This window comes from Thermobia domestica, chromosome 5 (assembly GCF_964235325.1).
Source record: "Thermobia domestica chromosome 5, izTheDome1.hap1.1, whole genome shotgun sequence".
NCBI classification, from domain to species: domain Eukaryota; kingdom Metazoa; phylum Arthropoda; class Insecta; order Zygentoma; family Lepismatidae; genus Thermobia; species Thermobia domestica.
The window spans coordinates 118,387,204-118,412,863 of NC_137458.1; the positions used below are offsets into that span (position 1 = coordinate 118,387,204).

The 25,660-nt window shown below is 34.3% G+C and overlaps 1 protein-coding gene across 2 annotated transcripts in view; it reads right to left on the reverse strand.

The window, feature by feature from the left end:
- The window catches only part of LOC145686067 (embryonic polarity protein dorsal-like), an 86,429-nt gene that overhangs the window by 18,045 nt on the left and 42,724 nt on the right, over positions 1 to 25,660 (reverse strand). For both annotated transcript variants that reach the window (XM_081758975.1, XM_081758976.1), the window contains exons 9-10: positions 24,009 to 24,089; positions 13,525 to 13,614 (exon numbers count right to left, since the gene is read on the reverse strand). In XM_081758975.1, coding sequence (XP_081615101.1) covers positions 13,525 to 13,614; positions 24,009 to 24,089 — 171 coding nt within the window. The remainder of the gene's footprint in view (positions 1 to 13,524; positions 13,615 to 24,008; positions 24,090 to 25,660) is intronic.

Genomic DNA, 25,660 nt, shown 5'->3' on the forward strand with positions numbered 1-25,660 from the left:
TCTATCTATTCCTCTATTCTCTTCAAGATTTTTTATTTTATTTTTAACCTCCCCCCTTCAAGTTTTGAACCTGACATATATCAATCATTCGACACATATCATTTGAACTTGACTTACCGCCTGAGATGTCGCGAGACACGATTCGTAGATGTATTCGTTGATGTGGAAAGTCAAGGGAACGTTTTCCATCATATTTTCGACCCACTGCGATAGTGGGCGATGGTTCAGTACACGATACAATTTTACCTTTTTCATTATTCGTTCAGAATACCTACAGATTATCACTCATTTTCTACTTTTGTCCCATTGATAAGCACAAATGTAATATTGTTGTAGCTATATTGGGCCCAGAAATAATGTTAATATTTTAAAAGCATAATATTATATATATATATATAATGTGTTTACGTGCCTGCCATGCGATTTCAATGTTTTCCAGTTCAAATGAAATATTTGAGAACATTCATTTTATCATTATGCGCGGGTAATTAGTCGAAGTTGTATATGTGCAATATGTCGGATTTCCTTCTGTAAAATGTTGCAACCTACGAACTCAATTTGTCGGGGTTATTGATTTGAAAGATTAAATAATTATTGAATATATATATATGTTGAGATATGAATATGTGTGGAATATGAATATAATGGGTGATATCAATAAAACGGAGAAGTTACTCATTATTCCCAATTTTGTAGTAGTTACTCGCATTGGTATCAATAAAAAGAGAATTGAGCACTACTCGTCTCGGCTGACCTCGGAGGAGCCCCGCCCTTTTGAAGTAACCACACCTCTATTCTCGAGCCGAGTAACTACTCCGCGTTTGATATCAATAAAAATCAAAGACTCCTCTGTGATGCTAGTAACTTCTCCAAATTTGTGAAGCAAGCTAATAGGTGACTCCATGCGAAATATGGCAGAGTATATGATTGTTTTGCTACGTAGAAAAACTTATAAACTGCATAGAAATGTTGCAAATGGAGATTACAAAAAACATTATAGGTTCATGAAAGAAAATGTAGAGTGGTTAGCACATTTTTTTAAAGAGAATCAACCTAAATTTGGGGCGGTGCACTACGTAATGACGAAAAGATGCGGGTTTTCTTGTGTTACGTAAGTAATCCGGGATTCCAGGTCGGAATGTCAGGGGATTTTGGTATGGCTCAAAATACTTTGTCTATGACTACTACAATGTAATGGATGAGATTATTGCGAAATCTGAAAATTGATTATTTCCGGAAGTGTACGTAATGTGCAAACAGCAAAGGCAGAGTGGCAAGAACAATATACATTTCCGGGTGCTAACGGAGCACTAAAGACACGTGGCAATAAAGAAACCTAGTATTTTGGAGACGAATACGCTAACAGAAAGAGCTCCTTTGTGGCTAAGCGGTTAGCGTACATGCCTTTGGCATGAGAGACCCGCGTTCGATTCCCGGCGGGAGATCATGTGGTTTGGATTCCACGTTAATCAGTGGGTCCTGTCTCATATAGCCTCGCTACTGAAAATTACGTTAAAATCAACTCAACTCAACGTTGATTGGAAGGGTGTATACGTAAGAATGTATTTTTTTATGCCAAGGCGAAAGGGGACACGTATGGTATGGAAAACGCAATCGGATGGGCGTGCTTTATGATGTTACTGGCTGGACTTTTTTTTTAAAAAAAGGAAATAAAGGGGCCAAGTGTCTGATATCGTTCTTAAAGCCCAACAATCTACAAAGACCTTGGACAACACGTGATATGCGCTTGTGTTAATCTTGATATTGCTGGATTCAAATCAACATCCATTAGCTCCAATAGGTTCGTTCTCATGGTTTCAGTGTTACTTTCTTGTTTTCCTTTCTTTCATTTTTTCTTTTTGTTTTATTCTCGCTCGAATATTAAAGATTCTCTTTTGGATTTGTGTCTCAGTCGTAGATGTATTTGATATTTCGTTGCATTTCACTGTAATTGCCTTCAAAGCTTCGGCTTTCCTTCGTTTTTTTCTGGTAACTATGACTTCGAAAGTACCACTGGAAATCCTTTTATAATATCCACAAATGCACTTTGATTGAAACTGTCGTTGCTACTTGCCCCTTCCGTGGCCTTTAGGATACTACGCCATAGGCTAAAAACAACAAAATGACTGTTCGACGGATGGGAGAAATGAGTAATCACTTCTTTTACTGATAGAACTCACTGCTACGCGCAGAGGAAACGCGAGTGAACGTTCATAAATCTGGAGCAGTCTAGACCTGAGTAGTGGCTTGTTTTATTGATACAAAATTGAGGGAGGAGATTACTCCAGGTGTAGTTACTCCGATTCTCGAGCAGGACTTCTCAGGAATAGTTACTTATTTTTATTGATATCACCCAATATTGAAGTAAAATGTATAACGTTGAAGTGAGTAGATAAATATGTGTATAGGGTCTTAGTACCGTCCCCGAATGGTTCTTGGTTGCCATAGTTACGAAATATCCGATAAATATAAAATATAAATGTTAGAAGATACCGCCGCATGGTAGATATTCTCTTCAAACTTTGTAATGTTATTAAGTAATATATGTAACAACTAGCATCGTCTGTAATATATTAACTTCATGTAGCATGGGATTTAGGCAGGTCATCGTAACCTTAATATGTCCTTAAATCAACCCTCAAATTAGTAAACTAAAATTCTTCTTTAGAACTACACTTCGATTACTATCCCTCCCATACGAATTCTCAAAATTCACCAGTGTTTCCACCTTAGGAGTTGTGTTTATATAAAAAAGCAAAAGTCCTTTTGAACTTGGAAAATTCTCTTTCGTACATATATATAGTGCAAATCAACGAGAAATGTGTGTAATTAGTAGTACAAAGCGATATTCATTGAGAGATAGCAAATGTGATAGTAAGCTAATGACAGAATAAGTAACATAGTCATCGTGATGCGAGTGACGAGACTGATTTGTTTTTAACCCCAGAAATGGGAGAGGTGTATTGATAAATATTTTTACGAACCGAATACGTGTTGCTTATGATTAACATATATACATCCTAATGTGTGAATATAAGAAATACAAAAAGTGAAACGTGTGGACACCAAAGGGTGCTTTGATAATATGCATAATATTATAGCTAATCTGGAAGTACGAGAAAGGACTCGTTTAAAATTACATTCAAAATGCTCACAAATGAGACGAAGACTCATTACTAACCCTCATTTAATTTTTTTCTTTTTCCATTCATTATATTGTATATTATACTTATGCACGAATCTATATCATTTTTACCAAAATTTAAATAGAATATTTTTTCTTTCTTTTTAAGCTCTCTGTTAATATATAGAGAATAAACCGGTTATAACGACTCCGAAGGGACCGCAAATTTACGGTCGTTATAGCTGATAGTCGCACAAACCGGGTTTTCATTTTCTTGCTCAAAATTTCGTATCTAACAATAAGTTTTAGGCTATTCACTTGTTGAGTATGTTTTAAACTTACTGTATGTGTTGTATAGTATAAGACATGAATGACATACAGTATTCTCGTTCCAGATACTGTACTACAAAAATTAATTACGCACAAAAATGAAAATACAGTACTCTCTATATAAATTACTGTATGTACTCTCGTACAGTAAATGCAATGCTGTTCTTTTTAAAAAAGGTTGTACAAATGTAATGTACTGTACCTTACACATTAGAAAAATCCAACACACACAACCACAAAACATCAATAAGTAATATACACACTATTATTCCACGTCTGTACTTTCAAAACGCTTTAACTTTAGTAAGCAACGCAGTAACGCATATACTGTACTACTTAAGGTAAACAGTTATCTTTGTCTGCTTCTTGCACTAAGATGTGCGTACCATTTTGCATTTGACGATGCATTCGTTTCAACGTTTCACTATTGACATTTGTATTAAATTCTTCTTTGAACATAACACATTTTTGTAAAGTTTTCACTGCACTCAGAGCTTCGTTAAGTGATGGTATAACAAACTGTTGTTGTTCTTGTTCATTTTCATTTTCGTCAATTACCTGTTGGCTTTGGATGTCAGCTACAATTTCTTCTTCACTCGCTAAGGTGCACACTGCAAGATGGTTGTCTACCTCGGCAAAGTCTTCTATTTCACAAGTTGACAAAGATGGACCAAGTTCTTGCATTAATCGCGCAAGAGGAATAGCATCCTCCACATCTTCATCGTCAGCTGTTGCTGAAAACGTGTCGTCTTCACCGTGGGATGGTGAAGAAAGGTCTCTGAAACCTGCATGTTTAAAGCAATTAGCAATGGTCCTTTGAGTGACATTTTCCCACGCTTCAGATATCACTAAAATTGCATCAACAACGTTAAAAACTGGTTCTTTATCTTCTTCGATTTTTTGTAACATGTTCATCACCTGAAACTTCCTGTACTGCATCTTAAGAGATTTTATACATCCCTGGTCCATAGGTTGTAAAACTGAAGTGACATTTGGAGGTAAAAACATAAGCTTTATGTATTGCAGATTATCAACTACAGGATGAGCCGGGTAGTTATCGACCAGGAGAAGAATTTTTCTTTTCTTTGATTTCAGTTGAGAGTCCCAGTTACGCAACCACTTTTCAAAAAATTTTGTCAGCCAAGACTTTGCATTATTTTCATAAACTACAGGTAGGGAGTGAATATTTTTAAAACATCTTGGTTTTCTGGATTTGCCAATCACCAAAAGCTTTTCTTTACAAAATCCCGTCATATTTGAAGCAACCATAACTGTGATTCTTGTTTTAGACATTTTGTCACCCGAACACTGTTCACCTTTAAATTTCAGTCTTATCTGGCGTCATATTGTAAAACAATCCAGTTTCATCTGCATTGAATATATCATCTGGACTGTAACCTTCACACAAAGCAGGCCACTTCTTAGATGGTTACTCGTCTGTTACGCCATCAGGTACACTCGCAGCTTCGCCACAAATTTTCCCAGCAACAATATCATGACGAGCTCGGAAACGTTGTATCCAAGAGGAAAAACAACTGTAGTTCGGATTGCCCAACCGACGAACAAATTCATTGGCTTTCGCTTGAAGAATAGGTCCATTGATCGGCACATATTTGTTCCTTGCTGCTTAAACCATTTAAGTAAAGCTTCTTTAATCTCTTTGTAGTCGGATGATCTGGCCCGCTTGATTTTTAAAGATTTCTTTTCGAAAAGAGACTATATTTTCTCTGTCCTTCCAAATTGTAGAACTCGTCGAGTGTGATAGACCCAATTCCCTCGCAATGCTGACGTTTGTTTCTCCGTTTTCTAATCGCCATATTATGTGTGACTTTTCTTCAATATTAAGCACTTTCCTTTTCTGTTGCGACATCTTCAGAACGATGCTTGCCTTGACTATTTAACAGACAGATTGATTGGATATCTATAATACTGTATATTGAAAACAAGAGTTTGAAAATAAATCTTACATTGTTGTCAGCAATCGCCAAACACGTAACAAACAAAAATTAACATTGAACGTTATAGCCGATACATTTCTCCGATAATGTGATAAAAATAAGTCGTTTTATACGATATGTCGTTATAAGCAATGTCGTACTAAGCGATTTCTTAAATTCAGTTTTTATATAGGGTTTAGACGGGACCGTTAGATTTTGTCGTTATACCCAATACGTCGTTAAAAGCATGTTGTTATAAACGGTTTCGACTGTATATACTGTATATACAGTCGAAACCGTTTATAACAATATCGCTTTTAACGACGTATTGGGTATAACGACGAAATCTAACGGTCCCGTCTAAACCCTATATAAAAACTGTATTTAAGAAATCGCTTAGTACATACTATTACATTACCAGTATTCGATTTCATGTATAAATTGATACATTTATATGTACACTTACTGCATGTTTATAAAATTATGTCTCTTAATTTCTCAGTAAATGTAATAAATTTTCACCAAATTGTAGTTAGATGGTTTCTTTTAAAACTATTATCACCCATGTCAATACGCTGTCCCGTATGAATGTGAGAGTGTGTGAATGAATGGTAAATTTAGTTTTAAGTGGTAGCATTTAATACTGATTTACTGTGATAATGTTCATAATAAGTGTATAATAGCATGTTACATGTATTAGTGTATGACGAAGGTCATGAAAGATAACGTATTTTAGAGTAGTTTAAATCGCTCTAGGAGAAAAGCCAAAATAACAGGATGAGCCAGAATAACGACAGTCTTCTCAGACATATCAAAACTTCTGTGAGTGGAAAATATACACTTTGATTTTTTTTCTTGGCTGATTCAAATGTGTGTTCGATCTCCATTATAAAAGTCCAAATACTGGATACAGATTACTCAACATTTAGAAATAATAGACAAACAATTAAATTAAAACTTCTCGTCACCTGGGCTGGGTTAGGGCAACTCCCACTTGTGCAGTTGTCTGGATCCAGGTCGGGGTAGTATGAGGGAACATATGTCTCTTCAGGATCATTTCGGAGACGTTCCTCAAGTAACCTTTGAATATGAATCACCTTTTAATAAATATACAAGTTCCTTTACCATATTTACATAATTATCCAGTAATCATTTATCCGTAGTTTCTCCTTTCTCCTATCTCCTCCTCTTCTTTCCCACTCTTTCTTTTCCTTTTTCTAATAAAACTGAAGAGGGGTCGTGACTGGGAGTTGTCGCTACAGACACGGTCATTAAATTGGTTTGATGTTTCTCTTTCGAAGTCTGATATGAATTAATTAATCATAAAACGTAAATATGAAGCAAGAAGACATTAATTTATTTTAATTTCATATTTGACAAAATTATTAAATTACAAGATTACAATTCGAGATTAGCGACTCCCATCTGTTCCCACTCACGACTTTGACATACGCTGTTTTGTCTCTTCATCCATGTACTCATAAAAGGGGAACTTTATTAGTCTACCATTTATTTTATTCTTTCCATTGTTCTCGTAGTGTTCCTTTACCAAGAACTTTCTTACTTCAAATTGCTCAATATACGTTCGTTTTTGTCATATTTTGTCCACAATTTTAATCTTTATACACGTAAAGTGGGATAAATATGTGAGGAGAAAAGTGCGGATTGTCGTATTAGATTCACTTTCTCGAACATAGTTCTAAGTTCAGGCCATTTGTGATTAATGTCTCTATCAATAATATATTTTGAAGGCAAAGTACTAAATTGGTAATGATTTATTATTCTAAAATCTTTTTTAACATGCTTCTCGAAATTATTATTATGTGGCATAGGATTATTTTACACAGAGTCCATTTTTTACGAAGAAAACCTAACAGCAATATAGTGCTATGCCACAATTTTCAACACCAACCTTATTGTTTTTTACATTTATTCAGTAACTAATGCTTAAATTGATTTAAATTAAAGTTGTGTTGGTAGAAGAAATGTTGAGCCTTCTTTTATAATATAAGTTACTAAGCAAAAAGAGAAACTACGATTTATGGAATTTTTTGAAAATTTAATTCTCATTTATCTCAAAATCATCCAAATGTGGCATAGAACTATATGCGCCAAGCGCTTCATATATATATATATATATATATATATATATATATATTGTGTAAATTTGGGATTTTTCAATTGTGTCCTGAGATATTTGATGGTGAAAATACTCGATTTTCAAAAATTGGCAATGTTTAAAAATTTCAAAAAAATCAAGTATATGGTTCTCGGATCTGAAACTTGTTTGGGACGTTGTTTGCTATCTAGTCTCTATGTAGACAAAAAATTGAAGGTGAGTCTTATTTGTTTCGTTTTGAACTGTACATTCAAAAATGGGCATTTCTAGGTTTCCAATCTCAATGTTCAGAGCTATTTTCTCTCTCTCTCTCTCTCTCTATCTGACGTTCTGAAGTACGTCTCAATGTGCACAGAACACAGAATGTTGTCCATTCCATTATCTTTCATATTGTTTTAGTTTGAATTCATTATCTTTCAAACCTAAAAGGTTACAGCGTTTAACGGAATCCTCTGAGAACTGCAAAATACGCGCACGCGCCTATACAAAATGGCCGCTTTGCTGCGCGGCTGAAAAAAATAAATGAATACCCGTTTTCAACTCCTTGAATGTGGTACAATCTTAGGTAAAAAATTAAAAAATAAATAAAATTTGTGAGCAACCTTTGACCTGTAAATTGGTCGATTTCATTTGGATTGCCCCATGCGTAGATATATTCTGGCAGACACTACATCATAGGTCAAACAAAAAGTTTGGCGGTATTGGAGTCACAATATGTTTCGCCCATCTAGTAAACAATACTATATATATTTAAGTATTCATTTATCCAATATTAATCTTCCAAATCACTATTAAAATTTAAAAACAGAAATAAATCATTAAAGATTTATATACCTATCATTAGAGAAAATTGTGTTTCACTGCATTCGTAGCAACAGAGGTTTCCAAACGAAGTGACAATGCTGCAGGACACAGGTTGGGAGATAGAATGTTGCTTTAGTTTATGTTAAGTCACCTGGTAAGATTCTCCCCGATATTTCCTTTTTTCCGGCTTCTATAGCATACAGCCTTATATATCCTGAAAGCATCCTTTATCATGTAGATGTGCCATTTTGAAAGAGAAAATGCAATTCGTAGCATTTCGATTAATATCTTTCGTCTGGAACTAGCCACTGGATTGCTATGAAACTTCCATCACTTGTTGATAATACTAAGTTACTTTCGGAGTATTTTTCGTCACTAGCAATTGTGGAAACAAGAAAACTACGACTAAATCGATACTTCAAACAGTCACATCAGTGTTCTTTGTAGACAGCAAGTTGGTATCTAACAAGGGATGTGCGTGACCTCGAACACTCAGAACCGCACGAAAGTGTACTTTGAATATAAACTGCTCATCCTAAAAGCAGTAGTGAGAGCCATTCGCATGCAAAATTGCGTGTCTACCACGAACAGACATTTGAATAATCACCTATGCAAGGACTAAATGAAGAACTTTCGTAACGCTAAGAAACAAAATATAGATATAATAGATACACATATATTGCAATGTCGGGACCGATTGCTATATTTTCCTCTGCTTCAAATAATTACGCTATCTGAACAACAAACGTTTTCCACTGGCCTGATAGTGTTACCCCGCTGTTCAGTCATCAAAATGCAGGTGCGGGATTTCAATGAAGTGGTCACAGCGAAGTGGAACAGAACAAAATGCACATCTGACTAAAGCCAATTTTTCAAATTCAACAGCACTTCTGTATTCAAGCAGCTGAAAATAAAACGCCACACTAATTACATTTTCAAAAGATGATATTGGTATGTCAAGATCATAACCTGCCTTTGCCAAGCATATTATAACATAGACTTGTACTTCGGTGCAGAAAGTTGACTGTATAGTTAATTGTCAAAGTTGGATGAAGTCAGATGAAATGACGATCGTGTAACTTTACTTGTGATTTTTAAAATTATAATCTTACAAAATCAACGATCTTTCTCACGTACAGCTTATACTGCCTAAAGATGTACACATCAAGGGGTTAGCAATATTTTGTTGTCTTTGGTGGCAATATCTTAAGCGTAACAGTCTTGTTTGGAAAACTTTCACCTAACAGAGTACGACCTTTATGGCCTGACTAGGAATCACACTGCAATAGGCTCTTTGCATCGTCACATACATGTTCACCAAGGACGTAGTTAGAAAACTTTTCATATGCTTTTACGTCATTTTGCCACATTTGCTTGCCTCCACATGAATATTTCATGGATATGTTGGTTCACGTTTCTTTGAAACATTTGGGCCAAAATATCTTGTGGCTGTTGGAACGGATACAAAGCTTGTTAGCTAATTTGAAACTCATTGATAAAGACACACCAATTGTGTAGCTGTGTATAGAGCTATGAACAGACTGCAACACACCAGTTCTCGTTTTCTCGCCTCTAGTGAGATAGTGTTGACAATGAAGACATTTCATAATTAAATTGACTTTAGTCACTGTGCCAAATATTTTCCTTGTCCACACTCTCGTCTGTTACACATTTGTATACTTTCTCCACAAATCCTTGTGCCTTCTGAAGAATATTATTATCTTCGTGTATATCTTTACGTGTGACGAAAGTAGTAATATGCCTGGAAGAAATGCCATATTCAGCTGGTCCTCACATTTACAGATGCCAATACAGAACAGCAGATCCATACGTTCTTGCCCTATCAAACTGTGACATTACAGTGTACTCTTTTATAGTTTTTAATTGTAACAGCCCGTTTCCCTTGAAGTGAGCTCGATCTCGCCTTTTGCTAGTTATATAATCTAATATTACCTTGCAATTTTACTTATTTCGAATACACTTATAGTGTCTCGTAAGTATGCTATAGGAATTGAAGCCACCATTGTAATAGTCTTCATAGATGTTCTCCAATATGTTGTCATCAATATCTTTTAATATATTGGCCCCCGATATTTTGGGTGGAAATAGTTCGTAGTCACTTTCATTTGAAGGTTCCTCTTGCTCTGGAGATTAAATTCTTGCACTGCTGGATGGGCCAATTTCAGGCACGGGCTCTGCCTGTTCTTCAAAATTACTATACCTATCCAGCGTATTTTCATGCATTTCTGCGTCATTCCCATTGTATTTGTGAATTATTAGGCTATACAACATATTCGCGAACTCCACATCTCCGACTCCCATTACGTTTCCATATTCAGCACGTCACAACTTTGCCTCTGACAGTTTGACAACATTTATGGAATTAATTCGCCTTATGATACCGATGTACACTCTTTACATTCTAACCCACAATTAAACACTCCAAACGAAGACCTTCTACTAAGCTATACTATTCACACAACTACAGTTAAGTATTTGTTCATGCAGATACAACGTGACACCGTCGAATAGCGCCAGCAGACAACAGCTGTGTTTTGCATGGGAATGACTCATACCACTGTTTTCGGGATGAGCGATTTATAATCTAAGCACATTTTCGTGCGGTTCTGAGCGTTCGAGGTAATGCACATTCTTCATGTCCAACATATATAACAATGAATTTAGTTTTACAGTGTGAATTTACCGTAGACTTCCAAACTATGAGAATTCGATACTCAAGTAGTACATCAGTAATTACTGGTTGCAATAAAGCAATAAGATCAAAGATGAAACATGTTCCTCGGATGATGAATCCATATCAAAACGTCATTATTCACAATCTCTTACTGTTTTTGTTCTATGGATATTAACATTGAAACCAGAAACGCTAACTGATTTTTATCAGTTCCGGTTGCAATAATGGAATTAAAATCTGAGGTGGAACACATTCTTGTGGTACTGAATCCATATCAAAAAAACTGTTTGTCACTATCTATTTCCGTTTTATCCATTATGCATTAAATGCTGCGATCAAAAACCCCACACTAATTTACCTTTTCATTACAGATCTTGCAGTATACCTAGAAAGCGCAACTGTCATTGCACTCTAATCCAGTTTTCTGGAACACTCCAATACAGATCCAACAACAACGAGTCTCGAATCTTCCATTGCGTAGGATCCTTTGTGTCTCAGATTGCTTTGAGAGCATTTACTTTAATTCATCAATGTTCTAGAATGGTGTAGAAAGACGTTCACTACTTTTAATTTCAACCAGTAAGTAGTTGCTCTATGGAAGTAAGTATCGACACAGGAAGTACATTTTAATCGTTTCCATATTGTTGTAGGTGGTGATAGTATGTCTTTTGAGATGAAATGATTACATAAAACATTTGTCGATATCAGTTACAGTTTTTGTTTAACGACGATAAACGTTGAAAGCAGAAAATGGTTAATTTCAACCACTTTCGGTTTGAACAAATTTAACGGAAGAGTTGGAAAATATTCTTGAGACACTGAATCGATTGAAAAAAAATCGATATCTTATGCTATCGAAAGGTTTTCTTCAATCGATTTAAAGCACTTTATGAAAAAATTACTCTGGAAATTAGTGCTGAAAGCGGAAGTACTAGTAAATTGCAACCACTTTTATTTTTGGTATATTCTCTTGTGACACTAAATCAATTGAGAAAAATGTTCGTCGCTATCTATTACAACTTTTATGACTATAAACTTGAAACCAGAAATGGTGAACTTCAACCACTTCGGGTCTGAACAGAAGATTAACCAAGGAAATGGAACCTACTAGTGGGACGCTGAATCGATTGGAAAAAAAAAAAAGTTTTTCGATATCTTTGGCTATTTTTACTCTGATACTTGTCAATAGACAGACGGGCGAACATAGCCGTTCTATAAGACATAGTTGGCATAGTTTGGAAGTTTAAGAAGTGAAAAAAGAACATGAGTGGACAGGAATTCGAACCCGAGTCTCCAGTTTACTGTGCTTATGCGTTAACCACTACGCTACCCAAACCGGTTCCTGAACAGCCATGCATTCTATCATTTTTGAAGTCGGCTCTCAACCATTCAGACCACATAAACACTTGTGCTTGGACAGCCCAGTGTCTATATTACAGACATCTCTATAAGAGTTGAAATTATATTTGGCACCCACATCAAGTGATAAAATGTAAGGCTGTTTAGAGAGCGAACTGGACAGCGTACGGTTTCAAGTATAGGCACGGTAAGCAGGAGACCCGCATTCGAATCTCGGTGCAGTTGCCATTTTTCCACTCTTTGTATAGCACATCTATAGAGGAGTTAGTGTGACAAAATTGATTAACTTCCTCTATTCATGATAAATAATGTCCAACTCAGGTATGTAGCTGGGAAAAATCGTTGACTCTTGAAATATTTGTTGAGCCCACTGAGACAACTGAGGCGAGAATTGGGATGCACCAGAAGATGCGTTTATCTGTGACAATCCCTTCTTTCGATTCTACTCTTAAGCCTCTCTTGTATCTATTATATAATAATAAATTACATACACGACATTATGAGTGATTCCCATACCGTTGTAAAGAATGAGAACATTGATGAATTAAGGTAAATGCCATGAAAACAATCTGAGACATAAAGGATCCTGCGTAATGGAAGATTCGAGACTCGTTGTTGTTAGATCTATATTTCAGTATTCCAGAAAACTGTATTGGAGTGACACTGACACTTGCGTTTTTTAGGCATACTGCAAGCTCTGTAATGAACAGGAAGATTTTTTTTTTTTATTTTTTTTTTTAACAATTTTCAGTAAAGTCAAAATTGGAACGGAAAGCAGTATCAAAAAGCAGTTAAAGATACAAAACAGTGAATGAAACAGTCTTAAATTATCTCTGTGCTGGTATGATGGATTAGTGGTAGAGCGTTCACCTGATGAGAGGTGTCACTGGATCGATCCCAGGCCACGTAAGTTCGTGGTAAACAATCGTGTTTATGGGTTCTCCCTGTTTCCTTCCACATTTTCCCTCAACCATTTTTTTTTTTTTTTTTCATAATCATTCCCCTTTCATTAATCATCCGTCCCCTAAGATTTCATTTCACCTTTTCAAAATGACCTCTACCATTTTTCTAATGTTGAATGGATAGCAAGAGAAAAAAGAGCAATGATTTGGTTTTCTCAAATGGAAATATATTTTAGGTATGGATACACACATACCTGAAGGTTCACATTTAACAGGAGGAACTCGCATAGATGGACCAGGGACACTCATCGGATTCTCGACTCTATAATTTTGTGGTGCCTTTCCTGTTTAAAGAAAAAGAAAAAGGAAAATAATCACAAGAAAAGAGAGAGTTTTCAGCAACATTAACATTACAAACAATTTGCTTTACATTAAATTAATAATAAGAGGATTTTAAAATATTATACAATCGCAAATGTCTTGAATCAAATTTAGGTATTATGCATTGATCTTTCCTTAAAATCATGCAAACCACTGTAAGAATCGAAAGCAATTTTCAAAGAGGAAATTAAGTAACAATTACAGTCAACAATACTACCATACAGATTTCTCTTATTTAGACTATGTATGTTTTAATAAGTTACATACTAAAGTACAGGCTAAGATACATACTAAAGGTATAATGCACATGCAAGTGCTGTGCGGAATGATAATACACGAGTTAGCTGTAGAATTCAGTTTAGCAAGCGTCTAATTATGGAGGGGGGAGCAACATGCCAATGTACATATTTTGTTCATTCGCAAATACTACGTGCTATTTTGAGGCAACTTGCCTAATATTTGGGTTTTGCAAAGAATTAACATCAATATTTTTACGAGAACAAAATCTTATATATATATATATCTCGCGGGTTGTACTTTAAATTTACGAGTTATACGAAGAAAGATCGAAATGCAGTGCACATTTATTATTATTTTTTTAAAAATTTTATTTAATTTATTTCTTTATTTTTTGTTTGTTTGTTTTACTACAAGTTTCTGAGACGAACAACATTATCTAATGAAACTTACTTCTTTTCTAACGTAAGGACCGAAAGGCTCGTGGGCACCCAACAAGCATTGACTTTGTGAAAGTCCAATTTCTCATTTTATCACACTAAATATTGTGTAACGTGCTATACAAACTGTTGAACTTGTTGAAGTTTCAGCGCCAATGTTCTAAGATTGAGCCATCGTGATTTCGAAATGCCTTCTCAACACTTGAGACAAAATGTACTGTACAAAATGCTGGGTATCTGGTTACAGCTGAATCAGAACAAAGCGAATTGATAAGGTTTACTTAGCTCTGTTGAAAAAACTTGGATTTTGACGATGCTGGTTTGGTTCTTCAATTAGATCATTTCTTCGTCAATTTTAGTCGAGAATTTTCCATTCAATCTACAAAGATCTAAATACATCTTACATCTGTTTCTCCTTTGTAAGATGTAATTGTTGTAGATGACCATAAAAACGCGACTTCTTTGGTCATACTGACATTTCTTCCAACAAGGTGACAGACAAAACAATTACATCTGTCTCTAACGTGATCTTGAAATTATCTACGCACATGCAGCCAACGCTTAAGACGAGAGAGAGAGAGAGAGAGAGAGAGAGAGATAATATGAGCTACTCTTCATTTTTCGTTCTTAATTTCTGATCCTTTTTCTCCTTCAAAATACCCACTTAACTTGACTAAGAATGAACGCTACTCACTACGGACCCCCGTAACTGAACTTCGGAAGGTACTATGCAGAAACTACTAGAGCACAACTTGCAATACTGTACAGTACTGTCGATACTTTTTTTCCCGCAATTTTGGGTGTGACGCTAATGATCAAATACGCTTCCATGCGTGCCGTTCGATTCCCAGTTGGTAAACGATTTCTAGTGTTAATTAGCTATTCTGAAGCACTTGAGGATCTGCTTGTATTAAGCAAGGTCCGAGCCAGAAGTAACGATTATGAGACCGATGTACTGATAACTTTTTATCCGTAGAAGCCGTTTGGGTGGACATAATTCTTCGCAGACTATTCCGTCAGAGAGTTTAGGTGTCTACTAAAATTCATGCGAGTAATGTGCCACATGGGAATCAAATTAATGTACAAAGACATTGTGCTTGATTCCAGCATTTACCAACAATATCAAACCATCTCCTTCACAGCAAATTTCAAGAGATATTTACCCTTCTCTTCTCTACACTGTTACAGTTTTGTTATCAATCGTCAAATTTTCCCTTCCTTTGTCAGCAGCCTTGTCAAAACACAGAGAAGAAAAAGAGTCTGATAAGGTTGGGATGATACGAGTTAATAATTCACACAAAAATATGCAAGTACAAGCATTTTGTGACTTCTAACGCAGGTTTTCTAAAGTGTCAATGTATTAAGCCATTGTGGGTCTTCTGTTGTGGTAGTGTCAACAGTACAGCAATCAATGAGGTTACTCCGACTTACCTTCATAATATCCATGTCGAAATTTAATTGTTTCCATAATTCGAATGAAATATATGCATAAGACATGGTTTACTTAAATGGAATCCAGTGGATTAGTGAAGGAAATTTGGTATCTTCAATTTTCTCTATGTTGTTTGGAAGCACTACTACTGTATACGAATTTTGCGCTCTGAAAACTTCCTGTAGTTTGTTTAAAGCTAACGGTGGCTTAATGGTAGAGCGCTTACCTCTGGTAGGGTCCCTAATCCGATACCCGGCCACGTGAGTTCTGTGTCATGGGTTTTCTCTGGATTCTCCCGTTTCCGCCTACATTCTCATTCCATCAATTATTTCACAATTATTCACTTTCATTAGTTATCTCTATCCTTTAGTCTAAAGGACATAATTGAGGGGCTTAAGAATTCGTCATATTTTTATTATACTCTGAAGCAACAATATTTATATAGAGATACATGTTCACTCCGAAAGGTTTGTATTTCCCAACCCAGATACAAATGTTTGCTTCGATGGTTAGAACTGAGAACGAAAGTAAAAGATAACCAATACACAGATTTAAAATATAAAACACAACAAAAATATATATCAATGCAGATATGGCGAAATCCCCTACACTATCTGCTGCAATTCACTGCTAACCAGAATAATCCTCCTTACTGTACGACTATTCTAAAACACAGAAGTAGAAGGGAGAAAATAAAGCAGGTGACTAGTTTTCGATACCTGGGTAGTATTATTAGTGTTTACACAAAGTACGAACGTGAAATAAAAGAACATAAATGGCGAAAGAAGTATTAAAGAGGGAGGAAAGTCTATTTTGTGGGTCCTTGATAATAAGACTCACAAAATGCTTCTTGTGGAGTATTCTACTATATTAGGCAAAAACATGGACATTACGCAAAAGCAATGAAAAAAAGATCAGAAACTTTCGAAATGTGGGAGTGAAGAAGAACGGAGAGAATTAGCTGGATCGAACAGAGAACAAATGAGAAAGTGTTAGAAACAGTGAGGAAGAAAAGAACATTTTTGGGTGTGATTGAAAGAGGAAAAGAAACTGGTTGGGCCATTGGTTGAAAAGGAACTTTATCATGAGAAGCGTGTTAAGAGGGTATAGTCGCAGGAAAGAAGTGAGGGGAGGAAAAAGAAGCTACAGTTGATGGATGGTACCCAAACAGAAATCATACGTAGACAAAAAGATTAGGTGAAGACTATGGCGCATGGAAGCTTCTCAGTTGCGACAACGACAAACTTATGAGTAGAGTCCATTAAGAACGAAGAAATAAGGTCCCTTACAACACCTAAACTTCTATTTTCGACAGGAGTTGGATACCATGTACTAGCGAAAACTGCCGCAACTTGTACTAGCGAAAACAATTGCCACAAACGGCACTTCCAAGTTAATCATGTTTTCATGCATAATTAATTTCCATTTCCCTTATTGCATTAAACGCCCCCTTTTTTTTCTGTATCTTTACAATGCTGTCGGTGAAAGCAAAGAAAATTCGACAGTCGATGATTGTTAAATATATCCATGTAAAGAAAAGCAGCGTGAGTATCTCCTGAAATTACTTATACGACACCTCCTCACGAGGCTTACATTAACACACTTTACACAACTGTAACTGAATTTTCAGCAAACTAATACTGTAGCGTGAATAAAAAAATACAAAAAGAATATTATAAGTGTTACTATAAAGCAAAACTCAAATTTGGTAAATGAAATATAAAGAGCATTATTAGCAAAACTGACAAAATAATTACAAAATACAGAATTAAATATTGCAAAACAACAACAACGAAAACAACAACAAAGAATAAACAACTTCTAATCAGTCTTTGCTACACTAAAATACGATCAATTCACTCCTTATGACACTAAAATTAAAGAAAAGGTATTTTAAAAAATCGTGTATCATACTATCTATACATGCTCTCACTAGCAACATAATCACTATTTTACATAAAGCCCATGCATAAATAATTTACTCTTTATCACAACTTGGTGCATTGTACAAAATAATACTTATTTTAATCTCCAACCAACAAATAATAACAGAAAAAAAAAATCACACGATTTACAACCATGCAAATCTTTATTTCAAATTTGAAATTGTTTCCTTACACTTGTTTCTTCTTTCTGCTGCACTAACTTGACCATCAATTAAACACTTTTCTTTTAGCTGGTCACCACAATACTTATCCACTTTGGTATTACTTATATTTTTTCATTAGGCGGGACTAAACTTCCCAAAATGAAATATTTCGAGAACGTTAGGTATGTGGAAACCAAATTTCACATTCACATTAAGACTACTTTGAATAACCAGATACTGTATTTTCACTTTTTCCGCCTTCCTCTGAAAGTGATATATTTCCATCATACCAACCCAATAGTAAGTGAGTGATGTCTAAGATTTTCGTAGAAGATGCGCATTTCGAATTGTGTACTTAGATCACTAATAGGAAACAGAAATAGCGTATTCTAAGCTACACGAAGCTATTACATGTAGTAAACACTATATTCTAGTCTAATACTTCTTATCTTAGTTAAGGCAGAGGTGAAGCATGCCTACGATTTGTGCATAACCGGAAGTGTTTTATATCATTAAGTATTACACGAAATTACTCACTGGAACAGTGTAACCGAGTTTCTGTCACAATATTGCGCAAGAGTCGTTCCACACTGATAAAAGCTGTGCGGACCCAATTATTACCAAAAAAAAAAAATCGATAACAACTAACTTGATCCCATTTTTGTTGAACTTGCATTATCCGTTAAATGGTAAGTTGATCACTTGTGTATCAACGAGTTTGGCCATACTTTATTTTTTAAAAATCTAATGTTACATTTATTTCTACATGGAAGTCACCTAAACTGAATATATTTAACTGTGATTTTAATCTTTTCACTTTTTGGAAATCGTTCCTAGACCACCCTTCACTATTATATTTCAGGTCAATAAACTCATGGTTTATGTGCATAAAGGGCAAAGACTTATCCATGCCCATAGGGACGATAAAAAGAGTCGGAAAAATAAGAACGGATCAGCACCTGTTCTCAGCGGAACTTCTCTACAATTCTCAATATACACCACACCATCAACTAGTTCAGACGAATGGATAAACTTCTTATGCTACAGATATCTTTCTTTTTTTTTTTTTTCCTACTCGTTCGAAGCATTTCCTTTCTGAGAAACACTTGAGACAAATTATTAACAAATAACGAACAGATTCACGTCACAAGATATAGAATAAATAAATAATACATTCCCTTGCTTACATAACTGCTTGCACATAAACCCTCACTAACAAGATAACTAACTTCACAAATGTCTAGCTACTTAGAAACGACAGACAAAGGATAAAGCGGAGTGGATGTTCCAACTGTTTTCTGGAACTGTGGACCTTAACGTTTGAGAAAGCGTACACCTACCTCTATCGTCATAGGCAGAATGAATAAAATAATATAACCCCGGGTTTTGTAGGCAATTCGCATGTTGGATTCTCATTGTAATGTGTGAGTGGCGGACTATGATAAACATTTATTGCAGACAACATTTTTACATTGCAAAAATGATTTTCACTATATAACCTGTATTTAAAATGAAAAAATTCTCCTTATCATAAAACATTTTTTTGTTTGTTTGTTTAAAAACGCACTTATTTTCTGTATCTGAGACCATTTTTAATGGAACTAATGCTGGTGAATGTAAGTAGGTTTCACTGTATTGTCAATGCTCGCTTTGTAGGTGAAGAAAATTTGGCTTTTTCCTTTTCTGAACATACTGAATTATTTTCTTTCATTGGTATTTCATAAATCATACACTTGGATATCACATCCTTTTTTAATATGTAGTTATAAAAATTATTTTTGTAGCAAAGAAACGTACGTTAAATAAGCACGAAGAATATTCTATTTAAATAAAGTAGTATGATTTGTACGTATGTCTTTGTACAATACTGACGCTATGTATGCCGAAACATACTACTGAAATGGGATTCAAACTGCTACTCGGACTTCCAAGACGTTGTACTCTCAGCAGTCAGATGAAGCAGAGTACTCATCGGTATTTCGGTATAATTATTAACATTAATAATAATTCATAGTGTTGTTGCCCATCAGCTGAAAAACATTTCTAGCCTGTCACTGTTTTGCCTTGAGCAAAGAGCTGGCATTAGTTGTTTTCATTCCACTCACTTGTTTTCGAAATATTTTTGTTGAAACAACAGTACCACCAGGTAATATACATCTCCCTTCCGAGAGGAAAGTTGTTTCCCAAAGCAAGCTTACTTTTCTAACTACAAGGAAGGATTTTTAAAAAGAGTATAATACTATTACAACACTTTTATTTACAATTGACAAACAATCACAGTTTAGCATTTGAACTCAAACATAATTTTGAACTGACGTTCTGTACATATAAATATAAATATATATATACACATTTGCATAACCAACAGTGGTTTTCAGATGCAACATAGAACTCGCAACATCATGCTACTACTTTTAAAAAGATGCAAATGACTACATTATATATTTAAATCCTGGAATATGAAAAAGCAGTTTTATAAAATCACTACAATTTATATATATATATATATATATATTTAGTAATCAAAACTTCCCATAAAATATGTAATTTGTTTAAATAGTACTGTTAAAAACAAACGACGAATACAATAAATATATGTCTTAAAAAATCAAAAATTGCTATAAAAGATAACATTGCCAAGTAATTCGTGTATTTACTCATAATTATATAAACATTGTTAGTTTGCTTGACAACACTGTTTACACGTTCACAACACAAATATAACTTTTGTCTGACCATTAAAAACTACGCACCAAAATTTCTTTTATCATTATACAACACACTACATCACCGATAGAAATGCTTTATGTATCACGCAATTAGAAAGACTAGATACATCTTATAGTAATTATAACTGTTGTTTACTTATAACATCAAAAGGCCTAAATCTCGTCATATTGCAAAATAATTATCATATTCACATCACAGACTTTTTCCTTCGATTTTTGTTTGTTTTAGCGTAGTGTTTCTCAAGTAATTGCTGTACGTGCTTTCAACAGTCTCTGTATTACAGTTGTGATACAAGCAAACATATTTCACCAGAAAAAATACATTCTTCTGAAGTATTTTATTCTTTGGTTTACAAAATGAGCTTTTGTTTCATAATACAGTTGTTACATCTGCAAGTAAGTCTTCTTACAAATATCTATCTTACAATGTTCCATCTGAAAAGGTATAAGATTAATTGTATAGGGGACTAATTTCTGTATAAACCCATCTTTCAAAACTTGGCGAAGATAATTTAGACTGCATTGGCACAGAGAAGATTCTTCTTCAATGAGAATAATCTTGCGCTGAGTTATAATTCATTACTCATTTAGAAAATACCGCTATTAAAGTGCGAATGACAATTTCAAGTTGTGATACAATATTTGCGCGCTGAAAGCATAGTGGGACATACATAAGGAATACTAGTATTTAGTGTAATACAAATAACTGGGAAGAGTCAAGCTTAAATGCGGAATAAATTTCAAATACTGTCCATAAATAAGCATTTTTTGAACAGTAAAACGTAATGTGATAAACAGATCACCACTACAATTGCATTAATATCTTTTTTTAAAAAAAAATATATATATATATATCTTTTCAAGGCGAAGATGAAGGCACAGCTTTACTTGCTAAATAAATTTAGCCATGAAGGTATGGGATACTACCACTAGTTTTATTGCCCGATTTTGTTATTCTTACAATGAGCAACTACCCACTTTTCATCAACATGGATGTGTTGTAAATAATCAAGCTAAGCTTGGTAATTCTGCTGTCCAATCGATATTTAACTATGGATCTCACTAAGTCTTCAGCTCATTAAAAATATTATGATTAATATATTACACTATATACCAGAGAACCGTTTTTTAGCGAAACGCAAATGAAAGATTTGCGACCGATTAATATAGATTCTATCCTCACGAAAATTCTACTTCGATAATAACTATATCTGGATTTTAAAATAAAATTAGAAGTATATTTTTCAAGGTACAACTGAAATTGGAAATGTGTAAAGTAATGATGATTTACAGCAAAAGTGCAAACTTAATCATATTAAGTCAGCTGTCTGTACCATGCAAGTCTCTCTTTCTAATTCGCCCTTCGTAGACAATTCACTGAATCTATATATTACACAGATATATTAAAAGTGTTCAAACTAAAAATGCACACATTGGGGATAATTAGATTCCTCAAAATATATATATATATATATTTTTTGAAATCTTATCCACTCTATTTTCATTTTAAATAGATTTAAAATATATATATCTCTTTTCTATCTACCCTGTAGCCATCTTCCTTAAAAGAGATATTTTCATTTAAAAAATTAGAAACCAAGATGTTTCATACAAATGGAGGATATTTTGATTCGAGAGAACAACATGAATATAGTTTTTTTTTTTCTCAATCCAACAATAACATAATCATTATACAAGATATAACAAGCATTTTAATGCACTATATATTTGAGCTAATGAAGAAAAGAGCGTTTTTAAAAACACAAAACAGTTACCAAAAAAATGACAATTCAACAATCATATGTAGTTAGCTGCACCATTTAGGAACTACTCATAAAATATTTTTAAGTACAATAAATAGAGTAACCACTGTAGAACTTTCATTACTGATATTATGACTAGATTTCTCACACAATTCTTTTCTATTTACATCAATAACTAATACATTTCTTATTGCATTTTTTTTTACAAACAGAAATTTTCTGTTAATCAAAGCTTTTCTCTTTCTTTCTTTCTTCAGTATGCAACATTTTTTTTTTCATTGTATACAAACAAAAAAAAAAGTGACATTTTACATATAAAATATGCGATTTTCTTTTGCCGATCACTACACATTTATATTTGGCAACTCTGAGGTCAAAACTATCCCTCATTTTACTATGTGGGATTTCTTAGAAGTTTAGTTGTGCTTTGTTAAGCTTACTTCTCTTAACATTGATGACTTATCCTAATCTATACTAACAGAATTATGTTTACTTATAATAATATATTCATTAATAATTCAAATTTCATTAGGAGCGAATGAGTATACTGTGGACATGTAGGATCTACATGATAAATGGTGAAAAATCTATGCAATGGAAGAGTCGGTGACTAAAAATCGTGGAAAGAGATAAATGGATAATGAAGATTTTTACTTCTAAAAGTTACTGTTTCTTCTTCAGAATGATTTTATTTTTTTATAACTATTATTATACCTACTTTTAGAGGCACTGTGGTCGCTAAAATATCAATAATACACGACGTCCATGATACCGGGAAGATTTTGTATGCAGTGGAAGCCAGAAACAAAGTGTAGATTGTAACAAAAAGTAGCGTTTGTTCTCTAGCCAAGGGCCTTTCACAGTCATCATTCTTTAATAACATTCTTCCTACAGTGCTATTTGTCAATCACATTAAAAGAGTACACAAGATCGTTTATTATACCTATCTCTCGTATACTAAGATTGGATATTGGCACTGACATATCAGCACATAGAACTATTTCAGCTGCATATATGCATTGAAAGAGCGAATTCAATTTAAAGATTTCAAACCTCTCTTTACGATTTTCATTTTGTACTTATATGCTAGTACACTTTAAAAATAATTAATACATCACACTTCAAGTAAGTAATTGGCTGTTATAGCAATTCAAATAAATATTGGCTTTGCCTGTTCCTTGAATCGAACAATTTTTGAGTATATTCCAAACTATGAAAACCGACGTGTAAGTAGGGCCAATGTCTTTTTCTTGTGACTTCACTACATGATGCAATGGAAATAATATATTGGATTCTCTTAGAATTCTTGAAATTATACTAATCTTTAATAATGAGGTAACATTATTTGATGTTCACAAATGACAACCAACTAAATTTACGTACTTAAAATATACATACAGTTACATAATTCATGATACAGAAAGCTACTAACATAATCCAACTTTTAAGCTAGCTACCCTCTCATTCTTAATCTTACACCCATATTCCACATGAAACCATTAATAGAAAAGCCTTTACAGATGGATGATACTAGAAGGATGAAAGTTTTTATCAAATGACGAAAAATTCTCTATCCAGGTGATAGGAGAGAAAAGAAAAAAGAAATATGCATAGACCCGCCACCGAAAAATGGTATAAACAAAATTCGAAGAGCTTAAAATACTCACGTATTCTTTTGTTGCCTCGATCTTCCACATAGGAAAATTCAGGCCCGAGTCGTGGTCTCTTTTCCTTGTAATATTTGGGATCTACAATTGTTTCAAAATGAAATATCATTAATGCCAACTAGAACCGAACAACCATCTTAATCCACACCGCATATTTCTGCGAGATTACTCATATCATTTGACTCAAAACAAGTATCCGTTTGCTTTACAGCACCACGAAACTTGTAAATATCACGCTTATCATCTCCCTCCCATTTATAAAATTCCACATGGTGTTAAAAGTACAAAGGTTCACACAGCAAATAAAATTTTATACAGCAATCAAAACTACACTGGTCTCATTTAAATAGTTAATCAACACAATCTGTCTTTATTAATGTAAACTTCATTGTTAAATATTAATATGTTTCTCAAGTAGGATAGTTTTATTGTATCTTCTTAGACCAAGAACAATTTATAACGACATTACATAATTATAATAATAAAGTAGTAATAACTCTAACTCTTGGTGCAGAGTATAAGATAATTTTAACTTATGACAAACTTTTCAGTTCGGTTTCGAGATGTTTATTTGAATAGTATTGCAAGCAATAAAACTACTCTGAAATGAACTTTATATTATACATTGTATTCTAATCTTGAATTAACAAACGTGCGCGGGCTTTGAATGCTATGTGTATCTTGGATTAAAATTGTGACTGTCAACAATGAAAGGAAAAAGTTGCATTATCTATGCATATTTATACGTGTATTGTATTATCACTGTATACAAAGTTATTCAAACACTTCGCGGGAAAGAAAATAATCAGTCCTGTTTCTTTAATCACGTAGCTACCTAGAACAATTAATCAACCTGAAATCAATAAACAAATTAATAATATATGTAACTTACATTATTTCATGGTTAAAAAAAAAAAAAAAAAGTTTTGTTTCGCACCATCAGATGTTGGACATGCCATTGCGTATACTTTTGCACTCATAATGCTCGAACGTTTACAAAATATTGGGTAAATTACTCTTATTATTTATTGCATAAAAATGAGTTTTAAAAAAAACACCATATTATCTTTCTCAGAAAGCAAGTATATTTGAGAAGCTATTTTCGTAAGAAAGTGACTTCGAAAACATTGAATTTACCAAGGTATGCAGAAAAATATCAAACCAAACCACTTCGTGTAACAGCCCATTTAAAGGCCTGAGCAGCTACAACGCTCTGTCAGCGACCGGCTGAACTACATCCAGCCTACTGACGAGTATGTGGTCAGTGCACTATGTCACTAATTGGTGTATCACGAGCTTTCTAGACCTAATGTTCGTCACGTCTTTCATTCACGTGATTCCCCAGTTTGGCTCATGGCGTTGGTGGACGCCAAAAATTGGGAATCGAACCCAGGCCTCACGTGGACGTGAGCCCAACGGTCTAACCACTAGACTACGGTGTCCCTCATGCAGAAAAATAGATATTTAGAAATAAAAAGATTCACTTTAAGCTTACATTAAGTTTATCAGCCAAAAATAGCGCTATCAAGCGTGATTTCAGTGCAAATTCCCTGTTTCAATTAATTGATTGATTGACTTTGAGTTTTACGTCCCGTTCAGCAGCGAGGCTATATGAGACGTGGACCTACTGATTAACGTGGAATCCGAACCAC